The following is a 15,752-nucleotide window of genomic DNA, read 5'->3' on the forward strand; positions in this document are numbered from 1 at the left end:
ATAGGTGTTAATTTTATTCTTTTGTATGTGAATATCAGTTTTTCCAACAATATTTATTGAAGAGACTATCCTTTCTCCATTGAGTATTTTTGGCTCCCTTGTCAAATATTTCTTGTGTGTGTACCTATATGGATTTACTTCTGGGCTCTGAAATCTTTTCCATTGATCTACAGATCAATCAACATCCCAGTTTGGGGTTTAGGCCCCACCTTCTGGGGGGAATTCCCCTGCATCTGAGATTCCCTCCAGAACCTCAGCCCCCACTTGTAGGAGTGGGGCCAGCCCTTTCCACGTCTCTGTCCTTTCTACCAGCCTCAATGTGGCTTCTGTGAATCCTAGGTTATAAGACTCCTCTTCAGTTAGTCTTGAATTGGTTATTCAATATGAGTGTTCTTAAATTTAGTTGTAATTCCCTTTTGGTGTTAGGGAGAGGTGAGTGTAACATCCACCTACTCTGCTGCCATTTTGGATCCCAGAGCCAGGATTTCTTTCCACTTATTTATGTCTTTTTAAACTTTTTTACCAACTTCTTATAGTTTTTGATGCATAAATATTTCACTTCTTTAGTTAAATTTATTTCTAAGTATTTTATTGGTTTTGATGCTTTTGTAAATATGATTTTCTTTCTTTTTCAAATAGTTTAATGTTAGAGTATAGAAACACAACTGATTTTTGTATGTTGGTTTTGGATCCTGAGACTTGACTGAATTTGCTTATTTTTTCTAACAATTTCTGGTGGAGACTTTAGGATTTTCTATATACAAGATCATGGCATCATCAAACAGAAAATTTTACATTTTACTTTTAACTTGGGTGCCTTTTATTTTTCTTTCTTACCTAATTCCTCTGACTAGAATTTCCAGTACTGTTGTAGAATAAGAATGGTAATAGTGTGCACCCTTGTCTTGACCCTGATCTTAGAGGGAAGCTTTCAGTCTTTCAACATTGAGAATATTAATTATGGTTTTTTCTATATGGCCTGTATTGTGTTGAAGTATGTTTCTTCTATATGCAATTTGTTTAGAGTTTTTATCATGAAAAGATGTTGAATTTTGTCAATGCTTTTTTCGTAACTATTTAAATTATCATGATTTTTCTCTTTTTTTTCTATTAACTGATATATCACATTTATTAAACTGTGTATATTAAAACATCTTCACATCCCAGAGATGATTTCCACTTGAACATGATGCAGCATCCTTTTAATGTGCTGTTGAATTTAGTATGCTAGGATTTTGTTAAGTTTTATATATACAGTTGACCCTTGAATAAGACAAATTTGAACTGCCCAGATCTAGTTATACATGGATTTTTTCAATAAATATGTAGTTAATTCTCTGTATCCATAGGTTTCACCTCCACAGATTCAACCAACCAGAGATCAAAGACTATTTTTTAATCCACAATTGGAAATCCATGGATGGTGTATGCATTGTTATACAGCACTGTATATAAGGGACTTGAGATTATGCAGATTTTGGTATACTCACGTCCCTTATATCCATGGGGGATCTTGGAACCAATTTCCTGCAAATACCGAGAAACAACTTTAGTTAAGGTTTGAGAAAATCAAAAGTTACATGTGAATTTTCAACTGCCTGGAGTTATCAACATTTCTACTCCCTGCATTATTCAGAATCAACTGTATATTCATCAGGAATGTTGGCCTGTAGTTTTCTTTTTGTGTAGTGTCTTTTCCTGGCTCTGGTATCAGGGTAATGTTGGCCTCATAAATGAGATTGGAAGTGTTCCCTTCTCTTCAATTTTTTGAAAGACTTTGGGAAAGATTGATATGAATTCTTTAAATATTTGTTGGAATTTACTCATGAAGTTGTCTGGTTCTAGCCTTTTTGTTTTTGGAGGTTTTTCATTACTGATTTAATCTCCTGACTGACTTATTATTGGTCTATTCAGATTTTCTATTTATTCATAATTCATTTTCAGTAAGCTGTATGTTTCTAGGAATTTATCAATTTCTTCTAGGTTGTCCAATTTGTTAGCAAACAATTGTTCAGGTAGTCTCTTATGATCCTTTGTATTTGTGTGCTATCAGTTCAATGTCTCTTTTTTCGTTTATAATTTTACTTATTGAGTTGTCTCTCTTTTAGTAAGTCTAGTTAAGGCCTGTCAGTTTTGTTTATCTTTTCAAAAATATCAGTAATTACTTTTGTTGATCATTTTTATTGTTTTTATATTCTATATTTTATTTTTTTCTGTTCTGGTCTTTACTTCCTTCTTTATAGTATTTTTTACCTGACTATACATTTAACTTTACCAGTAGTTTATTGTATATTTTCATATGTTTTTGTTATTAATTAGCATCCTTTCATTTCAGCATAAAGAACATCTTTCAGCATTTCTTGTAAGGGAGGTCTAGTGATGATGATTTCCCTTAGCTTTTGTATGTTTGGAAAAATATTTGTCTTGCCTTGATGTCTGAAAGACAACTCTGTTGGTGCAAGTATTCTTGGTTGGCAATTTTTTCCTTTCATCACTTTGATTGTATCATCCCACTCCTCCTGGCCTGCATGTTTGTGCTGAAAAATCTGTTGAGAATCTTATAGGGGGATCCCTTGTATGAGAAATTATTTTTCTCTTGCTCATTTTAAAATTATTTTTTTGTCTTTGATTTTAGACAGTTTTATTACAGTGTACCTTGGAGAAGATCATTTGGGATTAAAATTTGGAGGTAACCTATTACCTTCATGAATCTGGATGTCCATATATCTCTACAGGGTTGAGTAGTTCTCAGTGGTTATTTTTTTAAGCTTTCTATGTGTTTTCCCTCTGGGACTCCAATGATGTATAGATTGTTTCTCTTGATGGTGTCCCATTAATCCACTAGTCTTTCTTCATTCCTTTTTATTTTTTTTTTTTGTTGTTGTTGTTGTGATTGTTGTTCCTCTTACTGGATAATTTCAAATGATCTTTCTTTGACTTTGCTGATTTTTCTGCTGATTCCAGTGTTCTGTTCACATGTTCCACTGGATTGTTCCAGTCAGCCATTATTTTCTTTGTACACTCGGGAACAGACTTCCATTGAGGCTTTTCTTGCCAGGCTTGTGGATTGAGATCCTGCAGCCGTGGGAGTGAATCCTGACAGCCAGGGCCCCGACAGCTGCTTGTACTGTAGAGTTGCTTGTACATGATAAAAACTCTCCAAAATTTGTTTGTTTTTACATTTTTATATTTTCTATCTCTTGTTGAACTTACTTTGTTTTTCTGATTTCATTAAATTGCTTTTCTGTATTCTCTTGTAGCTCTTTGAGTGTTTTAAAAATAATTATTTGGAATTGTCAGGCAATTCATGTATCTTTATTTCTTTAGTGTTAGTTCCTAGAAGTTTACTGTGCCCCCCTTGTGGTGTCATGTTTTCTTATTTTTTAAAATAAGTATAGCCTTGCATAGGTATCTGCACAATTGGAGAAGCAATAGTCTCCTCCAGACATTATGGACTGACTTTGGTAAGGAAAGACCTTCACCTGTGAGTAACACATATTGGAATATGCTGTTACCCCAGGTCTAGTGAAGCAAGGTGCCAAGGGCAGAAGTGTATAGCATCTTTGGTCCTGCGGGGAGGGGTGATGTCAGCTCAGGGCTACTGGGGTCCACAACATTGACAACTGTGTGGTCCTTGCCAAGAGCTTCCAGGATCCTCAGTGTCTATCAGAACTTACTGGACTTCCAGGTCTAGCAACTAGGAACTAGAGCAGGCAGTGGTGGTGGTCAGAGCCAGGTAGGCATAGAATCAGCTGCAGAGACAAGCTACAGGTGCCTGTGTAGTGGCACAGGCCAGTTGCATATACACACATAGTGACAATGGCCAAGGCCAGCAGCAAGAACAAGTGCCACCTATAGGTGCCTAGCAACTCTGGGGTCCCTGACTGTCAGCATCCATTCCTGTGGCTTCAAAGTCTTGACACAGATGCACAGCAGTGGAGGCCAATGACAAGGCTGGCCAGTGGAGTACAAGTTCACCATTAAAGGTGCTAGCTACAGGTGAGTCCAGCAGTGCAGGCCACTGATAGGAAACAGGGCCAGAGCGGGGCCCACAAGCAGCTGTTGGGGCCCTGGCTGTCAGTATTCACTCCCATGGCTGCAGGATCTCAATCCACAAGCATGGCAATGAAAGCCTGCAATGGGATGCTGTTCCTGAGTGTACACCTAGTGATGGGTATCCACTGCATCCTGAACTTACACTGCTGCAGAGGCTTCCAGTGCAGATGCTGGGTTACAGCAGTGAGGAGATGGGAGTGAAGAATTCTCAGGCATCTGGACATCTGCGAACATGAAAAATCTGTGAAATCTGCCAGGGTTTTGCAGTGGCTCTGCTAGTGTTGGTGTCTTCGGTGGCAAGAGCTGCTGAGGTTCTCTGCAGAGCAGGTCACCAGGAACCTGGATTGACTGTATAGTTGATCCAGGTAGCCCCTTCCCTTCTTTCTTATTCTCAGTCATCTCTAGACATCTCAGCTTTGCCGGCATCTCATGGGATGAAAGCAGAGTGGGTCCGTGATGTAATGCCCCAAAGGCTGGAGGAGCTGACCGCTCACCTGCTGTCCCTTTTCCAGCAGGGGAACTCTTTATAGCTGAGCAGTGCCCTCCTGACACTGAGCAGTGCTGGCCTGGGGCATGGATGATGCAGGCAAGATAAAGCTGTCTTCCTTCTCTTTTTGTAGGGTTCTTCTCAGGTGTTTTGTTCCACTGTGTTGCTGACGTTTCTTAAGTGAACTCCTGAGCTCACCAAATACTATCTCTATTCTTGGCTAGCTGTTTAATTGTTGATATTTGTGAGGTACAGAAACTGGGCTGTCCTACTCCTTGATCATGGTAATATCACTCTCGAAAATATCACATTTCTATAAAACTTTCCTCAGAGAATATGAATAATAAAGAAAATAAGTATTGTCCCTGGCCAGTGGCTCAGTGGCTAGAGCATCAACCAAGCGTATGACTGTCCTAGGTTCAATTCCTTGTCAGGGCACACAGAAGTGACCATCTGCTTCTCTCCTTTATTCTCCCCCTTCTCTCCCCCCTTCTCTCCCCCCTTCTTTCCCCCCTCCTCTCCATCCTTCTCTCCCCCCTTCTCTCCTCCCTCCTCTCCATCCTTCTCTCCCCCCTTCTCTCCCCCCTCCTCTCCATCCTTCTCTCCCTCCCTTCTCTCCCTTTTTCCCTCTCACAGCCAGTGGTTATATTGGTTTGAGCATGGCCCCAGGGCTGAGGATAGCTCCATTGGAGTTCACTAGCCTCAGATGCTAAAAATAGCTTGGTACTTGAGCATCAGCCCTAGATGGGGTTGCCAAGTGGATCCTGGTCGGGGCACATGTGGGAGTCTGCCTCACTATCTCCCCTCCTCTCACCTAGAAGGAAGGAAGACGGAAGGAAGGAAGGAAGGAAGGAAGGAAGGAAGGAAGGAAGGAAGGAAGGAAGGGAGGAAGGGGGAGGGAGGAGGGAGGGAGGAAAGACAGGAAGGAAGGAAGGTAGGAAGGAATATATAAGTGTTGAACTCAGTGTTTTCCAACACTTACTGATACACCATAAAAATAAAGTTCTTCAGCACACCAGGTTAATTCAGCCTCGGCTGCTCAGATCTACTTCCCTTAGTGCTCAGGAGAGGAGAGGCAGGCACCTTCCAGTCGGTAAAGTCCTTTCCCTCTTGAGTCTCCCAGTACCCTACAATGCTCACTGGGCTAAATAAGTTTCTTGGCTGGGTAGCGCTAAATCTTTGTGCTCTCAAGGTGCCTTATGAAGTACAGTATTTAAATATTCTTTGATTATGGATTGATCATTTAGGGGTTGTCTTTCCTAGTTTTTTATGTTAAGAAAATAGTAAGAGGAAGACTATTTTTCCTTTTTATCCTCTTTCAAAATCCTGTCTTTATTCTCTAAGTCAAGCAATTATTATTTTCTTTATGGTATTCCCCACTTCATCTTTGAACCTCTTCATTAGGATAAAGTTAAAATTCTTGGATGATCTGATCTAACTTTTATCTAAATCAGTTAATAGTTTTAAAATACAGAAAGATTTCTTCAGTTTTGTGCTATTAACGATGGAATAGCTATAGACATGACACACATATTGTGCCTTATATTTTCTCCCTCCGTTTATTTTTCTTTAATTTTTACTTATTGATATTTAGAAAGAGCAAGGAAGGAAGAGAGAGAGAAACATCGATTTGTTGTTCCACCCCTTCATGCACTCGTTGTATGTGCCCTGGCCAAAGCCTGAACCCACAGCCTTGGTGCATCAGGGTACTGTTGTTACAAACTGAGCTACCCAGCCAGGGCCCTTTCCTCTGTCTTCAATCAACAAAGCAGTAGATCAAGTCTTGATTCCTGGCACTTGCCCATTTCTGTGGTGTAAATACACTCACCACAGTCTGTTTCAAGCTACCAACATGTCACTGAGCACGGAGTTGGCGACTAGCACACCATTATATTGTATTTCCAACATACAAATACAATAGATGGAAATAACCTGAAGAGAAGAATTAGGAAGTAATGAGTTTTTAGTATTGTTACCTTTTCAAATATAATTTATTGTAAATTTTATTTCTTAATAATGAGCATGTCTAACAACTGGCTCACAAAATTCCTGTAATTTTATCAGATCTTCCAAGCCAGCATAAACTGGATTCAGCACAATATTACATTGTTTCCAATATTTCTGTCACTTGTTAGGAGGACAAGCCATAGACAGACAAACTCTGTGTTGCCTTGAAGGCTGAGGAGATAGAAAAGGGGAAATGGCATTCTCTGTGTGTCTTTCAGATGGGTCTGTCAGCGAGCCGGACATGGCAGCCAACTTCTGCCCTGACCACAAAGCGCCCATGGTGCTGTTCTTGGACCGTGTTTATGGTATTAAGGATCAAACTTTTCTGCTTCACTTGCTGGAAGTTGGATTTTTACCTGACTTAAGAGCCTCTGCCTCTCTAGATACAGTAAGTGACTAAAATAAGAAAAAATGTTTTCCCCATCATTGTAAATTAGTAACATTGGATACAGAAGTGGATTTTTAAAATCTACTCACCAATATATGCTAGCAGCTTGCTTTGAGGGATAGGAAAACAGTGGCACCAAGAAATGGAAGATCTTTATTTATTGGCCCAGAGATTTAGATGTATGTAAATTTGACCTCAAATAGTCAATCTAGTTCCCTCTATTCCAAAGTCTCTCAACATGAGCACTGTTTGTTTTGGGAAGGGGGGCATCCTATGAATTGTAGGATGTTTAGCAGCATCCTGGCTTCTACCCACTGCCACCCCAAACTAGTTCTAGATTCCACCAAATGCGTCCTACAGGACAAAATCACCCTCCTGTGAGAAGTATGGCTCTATTGCTTATGAAAAAGGCTGGCTGGCAGCATTAGAGGCTAGAAATGCTCTCCCCTCTCACTCCCTAAGTTTAATGCCCTGACCATCAGGCAGGATAGTCTGAAGCTACAGAGTTAGGGCAAGGGGCCACAGGTGAATCTAAGTTTGCAAGTCAAGTGTAAGGCATAGTCACCCAATATCAAGGGGCATCAAGACAGGAGGCCCCAGGAGTTAAAGAGCATGTCTAACAACTGGCTCACAAAATTCCTGTAATTTTAACAATCAGATCTTGGACCCCTGATGCCCCAAGTCAGAACAAAGCAGAGACACCGCAGGGTCTGAGGAGAAAAGAGAAATTAAATCAGCTTAAGAACATTTTGCCAGTTTAGGGTTGTTTTTAAAGTGTCAGAAATATGTTGTTCTAATCAGACATCAGGTTTCTCAATGGCTCCACCTGTTGTCCAACAGAGATAGCAGCCTAAAGTCTGTGATGGATGTCAGACAGCCAATACCTTAACTGGAATGGACTGCGTTTGAATGGGTTACTGAGACATGGATGGGGTTATCAGGAAACGGAAAGCAGTACAATCCCCAATCTGAATGACAGCTCCAGCTCTGCCTCTGGCTTGGAATTAAGAAATGGTATATCCATGAAGGAGTTCGGGGCATGTGATCCTTTTAAATAATTAAAACAGTGCTCCCACAGCGTCTTTTATTTTCAGCTTTTCTATAAACTCCTTGGTTTAAAATATAGTTTTTTCAACTTGTGGAATATCCATAAGGTTCCTGATCAAAGCATTCAATTTTTTTATAGATCAATTAAATAGTAAATGCTATTCTAGCATTGAGTGTCCAAATCACATGCTTGTCTAAGCACCATCTACAAAAGAAGTTTTACATTCAGTTCCTCAGCACACATTTTATGCATTATCTTCTGAAAATTTTTAAGCTACTGTAATAAAAGCACTGACCTTCCATATTTTAATTACTGTGTTAAAGTGATAAGTATGAGAGATTAGCTATGTCTTTCAGTATGATTACTGAAGCTTCTAGAAGACACATAATTACTGCAATGATCACAGAAAATAATGATAATATTTCATGTCTGTGTCTCTCAAGGTTTCTTTAAAAGTTTTTTAGTTTTCTTAGAAGATAGTTAAATATGCTTGGGCTAAATTTTGTGACACTAAGTGGGCCTCCATTGAATCCATCTAAATGAACCAGAGAGGACATGGTGAGTGAGAAGTACAGCAGCTGTAGAGAGGGTCCTGCATTTCCCTTCCTTGGACACGCGTTCCCCTGCAGAGTGAGGTCTGCCCTCGTGCCTTCTGTCGGACGGTGGACTGTCCATGATGCTCACACATTAAGAGATGAGCATCAGAGCTCCTCCACTTTCTCTGCAAAACCAGTGAGTTTGAGAACTTGGCCTTTACGCATTCACTAATCTCACAATAACAAGAGGACAACCTGTAAGTCTTAGGACAACCTAAGGTGACAGGAAAGAAGAGCTAAAATGAGAATAATAACGTAGTTAAACTTTACAAGCATCAAGGATGTTGGCTTAGTCTGGCTGTTGCCTGATTTTAATAGTTCAGAATTTTTTGAGGGGAACAGGTGTTTGCGGATCATTTGGAATGTTAGGGGCAGCCAGCCTTTGCTTTTCTTCTATTTATTTTTTCTTTTAACAGGATTTTTTTCTTTGTCCGGGTGAAACATGGGTACGTGTGAGCATCCCTACACTGCTAAATGGGCGCTCAGTACACGGGGTGAGCCTTGCTCTCCTTCCCAGTGTCCCATGCCCACCACCACCCCCCTCGCTCGCAGGTTTCCCTGAGCACCACGGAGGCTGCGCGCGCTCAGTACACGGGGTGAGCCTTGCTCTCCTTCCCGGGGAGACTAACCAGTGTCCCAATGTCCACCGCTCGCAGGTTTCCCTGAGCACCACGGAGGCTGCACTGGCGCTGAATCGGTACACATGTTCTGCCATGCTCCCGCTCCTCACAAGATGCGCCCCTCTCTTTGCTGGAACAGAACACTACCCCTCTTTGATCGATTCCACACTACAGACCATATACAGGCTTTCCAAGGGACGCTCCCTCACCAAAGCGCAGAGGGACACCATAGAAGAATGTTTGCTTGCCATTTGCAAGTAAGTACCCCCTCCCGTGTTTTTCAGCTCTGTGTCTACATCCGTGGCAGCTGCATTTAGTTGTGTGATTCATCTAAACACTGGTGAATCCCGCCTGAGGAAGCTTCCAGGCCTTAGCCACACACCAGCCCTCCCCTCGAACATCTCCTCTGAGGATGTGCTGCCCCCCCCCCAGGCTCCTTCTGATCCCTGGGGTGGGGCACAGTCCAGCTCCAGCCCTTACAGTTGGTAGACCAGGAGGTGAGACCATCTTCCAGGCCTGAAGTATTCAGATTGAGAGCTAATGTTTAGTTCCTAACTCAGGGCCAGAAGCAGGCTTTTTCCCTCTATGGGAGTGAACCTTTACAAAGAGGCCAGACTCTAAGGGTGTGAACTGAAGCCACCCACCTGTAGACCTCAGAGACTGGGGGCAAAGGGAAGAAGGAAGCTGCAGTCCCAGTGAGGAAGTAGAGGCAGTAGTTTTCACCACTGCACATAGGCCTCAGGGCCACCAAGGCAGAGGGTGAAGTTACCCCAAGAGCCTTTGGTGGCCAGGAATCTATGTCTGGTCTGGTAGGGTCCAAGAAAGAGGGCTTTGCCAACGGCAGATCTCAGCAGCTGGTCCAGGACCAGGCTCTCCTGCGTTAAGCCAGTTTTTCCACCTCAACTGCATGTTAGAATCACCTGGGGAAATACTAGGTTAATACCCCAGTGCCCGGCTCACACTTCTGCCCCGGAAACCCAACCTTTCAGGATGAGACCCAGACCTCCGGGTTTTAAGGCCTCTAGGTGATTCCATAATGCAGCCCAGGCTGAGAACCTGGAGACAGCACCACCAGACCAGCTGGGACGATCTTGATTCTTATTGAATCAGCTGTTTCCTAGTCACAGGAAAGGTGACTCTGTATCGAGGGGCTAGGGCTACCTAGAAAAAAAAGTTGATTGGTCCTTTAAGAACATCACACTAAGAGGCAATCTCACGCTTATATTTCAAATATAATAATGATCCTTACATTTAAAGTGTTTATTAAAATTACATTATATCTCTCTGAGCACCTCCAGCAAAACCAGAGCTATACTCTGACACTATTTCATTCATTCCAATATTATTATAACTTGCAGAAATTTTAAATTTATCAGAAATGTTTTGGTCTGACCTGTGGTAGCACAGTGGATAAAGCACTGACCTGGAATGCTGAGGTCACCAGTTTGAAGAAGCCCCGAGCTTGCCCGGTCCAGGCACATGAGAGAAGCAACTATGAATTTATGCTTCCCACTCCTCCCCAATCACCCATCCCCTCTCTCTCTCTCTCTCTCTCTCTCTCTCTCTCTCTTTCTCTCTCTCCCCCCCCCCTTTCCTTCTTCCTCCTCCCCACCCCCCCCCATCCCTCTCCTCTGTCTAAAATCAATAAATTTTTTTAAATCTTTTTTTTAATGTTTGGTCTTGAAAGAGAGAAACGTGGGTGGATGCACTTACAGGCCTCTGGGAATCGACAGGGTCCTGGAGTGTCCACTCCCCACCTCCGAAGGAAGAAATATGGCCCCATTACTTGTGTAGATGAGTCTCTACTTTTCTTCTCAGTGGGGGCAAGGGAATAAGTAATGAGTTGGCACACAGAGAAATCCTATCAGCATTGATGCTCTGATTGGCCGGGAACTGCGTCAGTAGCAGCTGCAGATCCTGCGCTGTCTTTTGCTATCTCTGAGCTCAGCAGGTGTGTTAGGAACCAGACCAGTCAAGGAGCTGTGTCTCCCAGATAAGCTATTTCCTGGTATCACAGTCATGTTGGTGAGACTGACATTAGCTGAAAATACTTTTCAAGAATTAGACCTTGGGGAAATTAGAACTTTGCATCAAACTAAAAATGTAGCTAACAGCCCTATTGCTGCACTTGGAGGAGCTTCCACGCCCTCCTCTCAGCCGTAGAGCTCTAGGTACAGCGGACGAACTGGTATTTGACGAGCTACGTCATTATCTATTTTTAATAGGTCAGAAATTAATCGAGTTGGAGATTTATTTCATGGGGGATATTACCAATAAGCTAAAAAATAATGTGAAAAGTTGAGAAATTTTGCATTATGGTTCCTGGAGTCAGCAGCAAAGCCATTTATTTGCCATATTTTTTGACTGACCCTTTTCACTCCAGGACTTTTTATTACAAAAAAGTCTGTCCTTGTTGTAGACGCCTGCAAGGGTCTCTTTCTCAGCATTCCAACACCCAGTGTGATTAACTTCGCCTCCCAGGTTCTGCAGGCATCTGCGGGAGGAGTCCATGGGTCCAGGGGCCCAACTGACCCTGACCAGACTGTGTGTATTGCGCGCCTGTCCTTTCCTCTGGAGAGATTCCTGAGATTCCAGGAGATTTTTTAACAGTTTGGCACTCTAACTTGCGACAATGTGGAGGGACCTCAAGGGCATTATTCTGCTGAGTAAAATTAAAGAAAGACAGATACCATAGGATTTTACTTATACGTGAAATCTAAAGAAATGAAATAAACAAACAAAGGAAACAGAAACAGACTCATACAGAGAACAGACTGGTGGCCGCCAGAGGGGAGAGGAATTGGGGGTGGGAGGCCCGGTAGAAAAGTGAGGGGAGTAAGAAGTACAAGTCAGGAATTACAGAAGAGTCTCAGGGATGTAAAGTGCGACGTAGAGGATACAATCAGCAATATTAGGGTGCCAGGTGGGCACTAGACGTAGGGGATCACTTTTTAAGTGATGTAAATGTCTAATCACTATGTTACACACCTGAAATTACTATAATATTGCATGTCAGCTATATATAACTAAAAAATAATCTCTAATCAAAAAAATATTTAAAAGTTTGGCAATCTAATAATAAAGGCTAAATCAGTATTCCTTATCTCTCCTTTATCACAAAATTTACCTGCACCCAGTACCAAGGCCATGAACTCTTGCATAGTTGAATAAATCATTCTCTAATTAGTGCATTTGCCTTTTAAAGGAGTGTTTTTGAGAATGGAGCCTTAACCCAAAGAAATAATTCCGGTAATGAGAATTTCAAGGATCAGATAGTAATGCAGGGGGCCTTAAAGTTCCCTTCCAATCATACCAGCAGGTGGCCTCAGATGCCACCTGCGTGCGCGGGTCGGCTCTGGCTTCTCCCTTTGCAGAGTTCAAGGGGACTCGCGGTCCTTAGAATAGAAGCACTTGCCTGTCTTTCTGTTTCGTTCTTCTCACTTAATCAATGGCTATCCTTTGAATGTACATAGACCCTACAGCACCTTGTCAAATAGTGTTTGGAATTGAACCTTACTTACCTCAGTTTACTAGCCACACATCCCTCATTCTGTATTTTCAACTCTACTCTGTTTTTAAAGTGTTTTTATCATTAACCATGCTTTACCCAAGATCTTGTGTTTTAGGAGCTAATTGTTTTGAGGCTGGGTTCTAACATGTGGTTATTGCTGAGTGTTCCTTTTATTCTTTCTTTCTTATTTCCATGCTCTCCTTCTGTGTTTCTGGTTCTGCGCGGCAGTCACCTGAGACCTTCCATGTTACAGCAGCTCCTGCGACGCCTCGTTTTCGATGTGCCCCAGCTGAATGAATACTGCAAAATGCCCCTGAAGGTAAACCTCTCTCTGGATACAGAAATACAGTCCACAGCACAGGAAACTTGGCTCGTGAGACACAATGTCTTTACTATTTGGGAAGCAAAATATATGTTAGATTTACTTAGCTGTCCTTTAAGTTGGGCGTTAACAAGATGCAACCCACAAAATCAACCCCTCCTTGAGCGTGTCTGGGTGGAAGAGAGCAGACCCTCCAGCTCCATGAGCTACTCCAGTCCTCCAGCTCCATGAGCTGCTCCAGTCCTCCAGCTCCATGAGCTGCTCCAGTCCTCCAGCTCTATGAGCTGCTCCAGTCTTCTGCGCTGGCTTTCCATCAGCTCTTGTGACTCAGCAGGGGGTAGTGAGGGGGCTTGGTTTTGTGCTGTCCTGCCCCAATTAGGTTTTCAGAATGTTTTCCATCTCAAAAACCTTAGAAGGCCTGTGGTTGTGCATTTAAGTACAGAAACGAAAATGTCCCTTTTCTCTTCCGTACAGTTTTGGGCTCTTTCTTTTTTTTTTGTAACATTTCCTTTTTTTTTTTTTTTTTTTTTTTTTTTTTACTTCTTTTTCTTTACTAATGAAAAAGGCCACAGAGCCTCCACCGCTGTTTCTTTTGTTTCCTCATACCTGACTTTCTCATAATGACACTTTATCACGAGCGTTGTGCACATCTGAGCCTGGTGGGGAGAAACAGGTTAGCCCCACACAAGAGGTCAGTTTCTTTTGTCTCTTACCTTTGTGGCACCTGCAGTATTAGCATATTCAGAAGTGTCAACCATGGCCAAAAACTCTGCCTAGTGATTTTAACAGCATCTTCCCAGAAATAGTCCAAGCAATGATTTCAGGATATATTTTACTGGGGTTAAATAGAATTCCCAGTTCAGTCCTTTAGATCAGTCCTCTCTCTCCACGGCCAGCAGAGAGCCGTTGGCATGTGGTCTGAGATGGCACCGCCCTCCAAGGGCTCATTCGCCTCTAACCCTAACTGCCCACGGCCCCAGTTCTAATCTCAAAGATACCCTGGCTGGAAACCCTGGCTCTCACAGCTCAGCTGGACACTTCCTCAGCAGGCCTGTTGTCAGCTGGGCTCTGGCTCCCAGAGCACTCAGTGAGCTCACCTTCACCTCTAGGGCAGAGATTTTTCTTTCCTTCTTTCTTTTTCCTGTTTCTTTTTTATTATTATTATTTATCACGGCGACATTGGTTAATAAGATTATACAATTCTATAACACATCACCTGCATACTATACTGTGTGTTCGCCACCCCAGTTCAGGTCTCCTTCATCACCATCTGTCCCCCTCTACCCTCTTTGATCTCCCTCACGGTCCTTTCCCTCCGGCAGGCACCATACTGTTGTCTGTGTCTACGAGGTTGTTTTTTTTTTAATCCCTTCACCTTCTTCATCCAGACCTCCAACCTCACTGCTCTCTTGGAGGATGTGGATCCCTCCTGCTGAGATGCTAACATGGACGGAGCACGTCTCCCCTCTGCTGGCCGTATGCGGAACTACGGCGACAAAACTGGGCCATCAGAGGGCTTCAGACCCACCACGTGCTCCCCACCGCCCCCTCCCCGTATCAGCATTACCCAGCAGCTTACAGATGCATAAGCAAAGGCCTCAGAAGGAATTTGTCCTCCCCCTGACTGGCTGGAACAATGCACAGTGGCATTCTCTCATTTGGAGTAGAAATCGTTATCCATGTGTTAGGAACTGCTGGGGCCCAGGAGGCACACAGATTAATTAGGCCGATGCAGTTCAGGCTGCAGTTCATTAGGCAGGAGAGCAGACCATTCCCAGGGTGGTCGAGGGCCTCTCTCTAGATAACCCCGCTGTTTTGAAATGTCAGTTTCACTATCCTGATGGCTGCTCGCTGTTTTCTTCTTCCCCGCGTGCTGCCAATGCCTGTGGATCTTCTGTCCGCCTCCCCACTGGTGCCAACCTGTCCTGATCCCCCAGCTTCTGACGAGTCACTATGAGCAGTGCTGGAAGTACTACTGTCTGCCTTCAGGGTGGGGGAGCTGCGGCCTCGCTGTGGAGGAAGAGCTGCACCTGACGGAGAAACTCTTCTGGGGGATCTTCGACTCCCTCTCCCATAAGGTATGGCAGTGCTCCTCCAACGAGAAGGGGGGCCCTCGGTGGCCCGAGCAACTGAGAGTAACGGCAGCTCTCTGCTCAGCCTTGGCTGCCTGCTCGGAACTGCGCCAAGTACTTCACAAGCGTCTTTCCTTCATCCTTACCCCAACTCCCTGAAACAGGACCCGCTCGAACCCCCGCTTCACTGGGGATATGTCTCAGAGTGATCCAGTAACTTGCCAGACACACAAATCCAAAACGGGGAGCAACTGCCAACGTGAATTGCAGAAGCATTCCCTGGTTTCAGGCTTGCTGACACCCCCCGCCGTTCCTCCCCCCTGACGTTGTGTGGCCCGTTAGCTAGTCTTCACCAGGTTCAAGCCTAGAGAAGTCGTGACTTCTGCTCTGAGGCAAGATTTCCAGGGGACTTCCAGGAGAGGCTTTTCCCAACTACTTGTTTGAGGAAGAGGTTGAGGGGAGCCAAGGGCCTGTGACCCACAGCCTGTCCATACCGTCTGACTGAAATGCAGCTCCAACTCTCAGACTGGCCTCTGCTTCCCCTGACCCAGTTTATTTAGATTTTTTGAGGTCATCAGCTTTAAATGTACAAAATGAGTAGGTCTGGTTTCCTTGTAGAAGCCCGGAACACATGTAGAGCTCATT

At 43.4% G+C, this 15,752-nt stretch overlaps 1 protein-coding gene across 1 annotated transcript in view; it reads left to right on the forward strand.

The window, feature by feature from the left end:
- RYR3 (ryanodine receptor 3) overlaps positions 1–15,752 on the forward strand; it is a 626,037-nt gene that overhangs the window by 489,737 nt on the left and 120,548 nt on the right. The window contains exons 47-50 of the mRNA XM_066277226.1: positions 6,769–6,938; positions 9,239–9,459; positions 12,942–13,032; positions 14,973–15,113. Coding sequence (XP_066133323.1) covers positions 6,769–6,938; positions 9,239–9,459; positions 12,942–13,032; positions 14,973–15,113 — 623 coding nt within the window. The remainder of the gene's footprint in view (positions 1–6,768; positions 6,939–9,238; positions 9,460–12,941; positions 13,033–14,972; positions 15,114–15,752) is intronic.

Source organism: Saccopteryx bilineata, chromosome 4 (assembly GCF_036850765.1).
Source record: "Saccopteryx bilineata isolate mSacBil1 chromosome 4, mSacBil1_pri_phased_curated, whole genome shotgun sequence".
Classification (NCBI taxonomy): Eukaryota; Metazoa; Chordata; class Mammalia; order Chiroptera; family Emballonuridae; genus Saccopteryx; species Saccopteryx bilineata.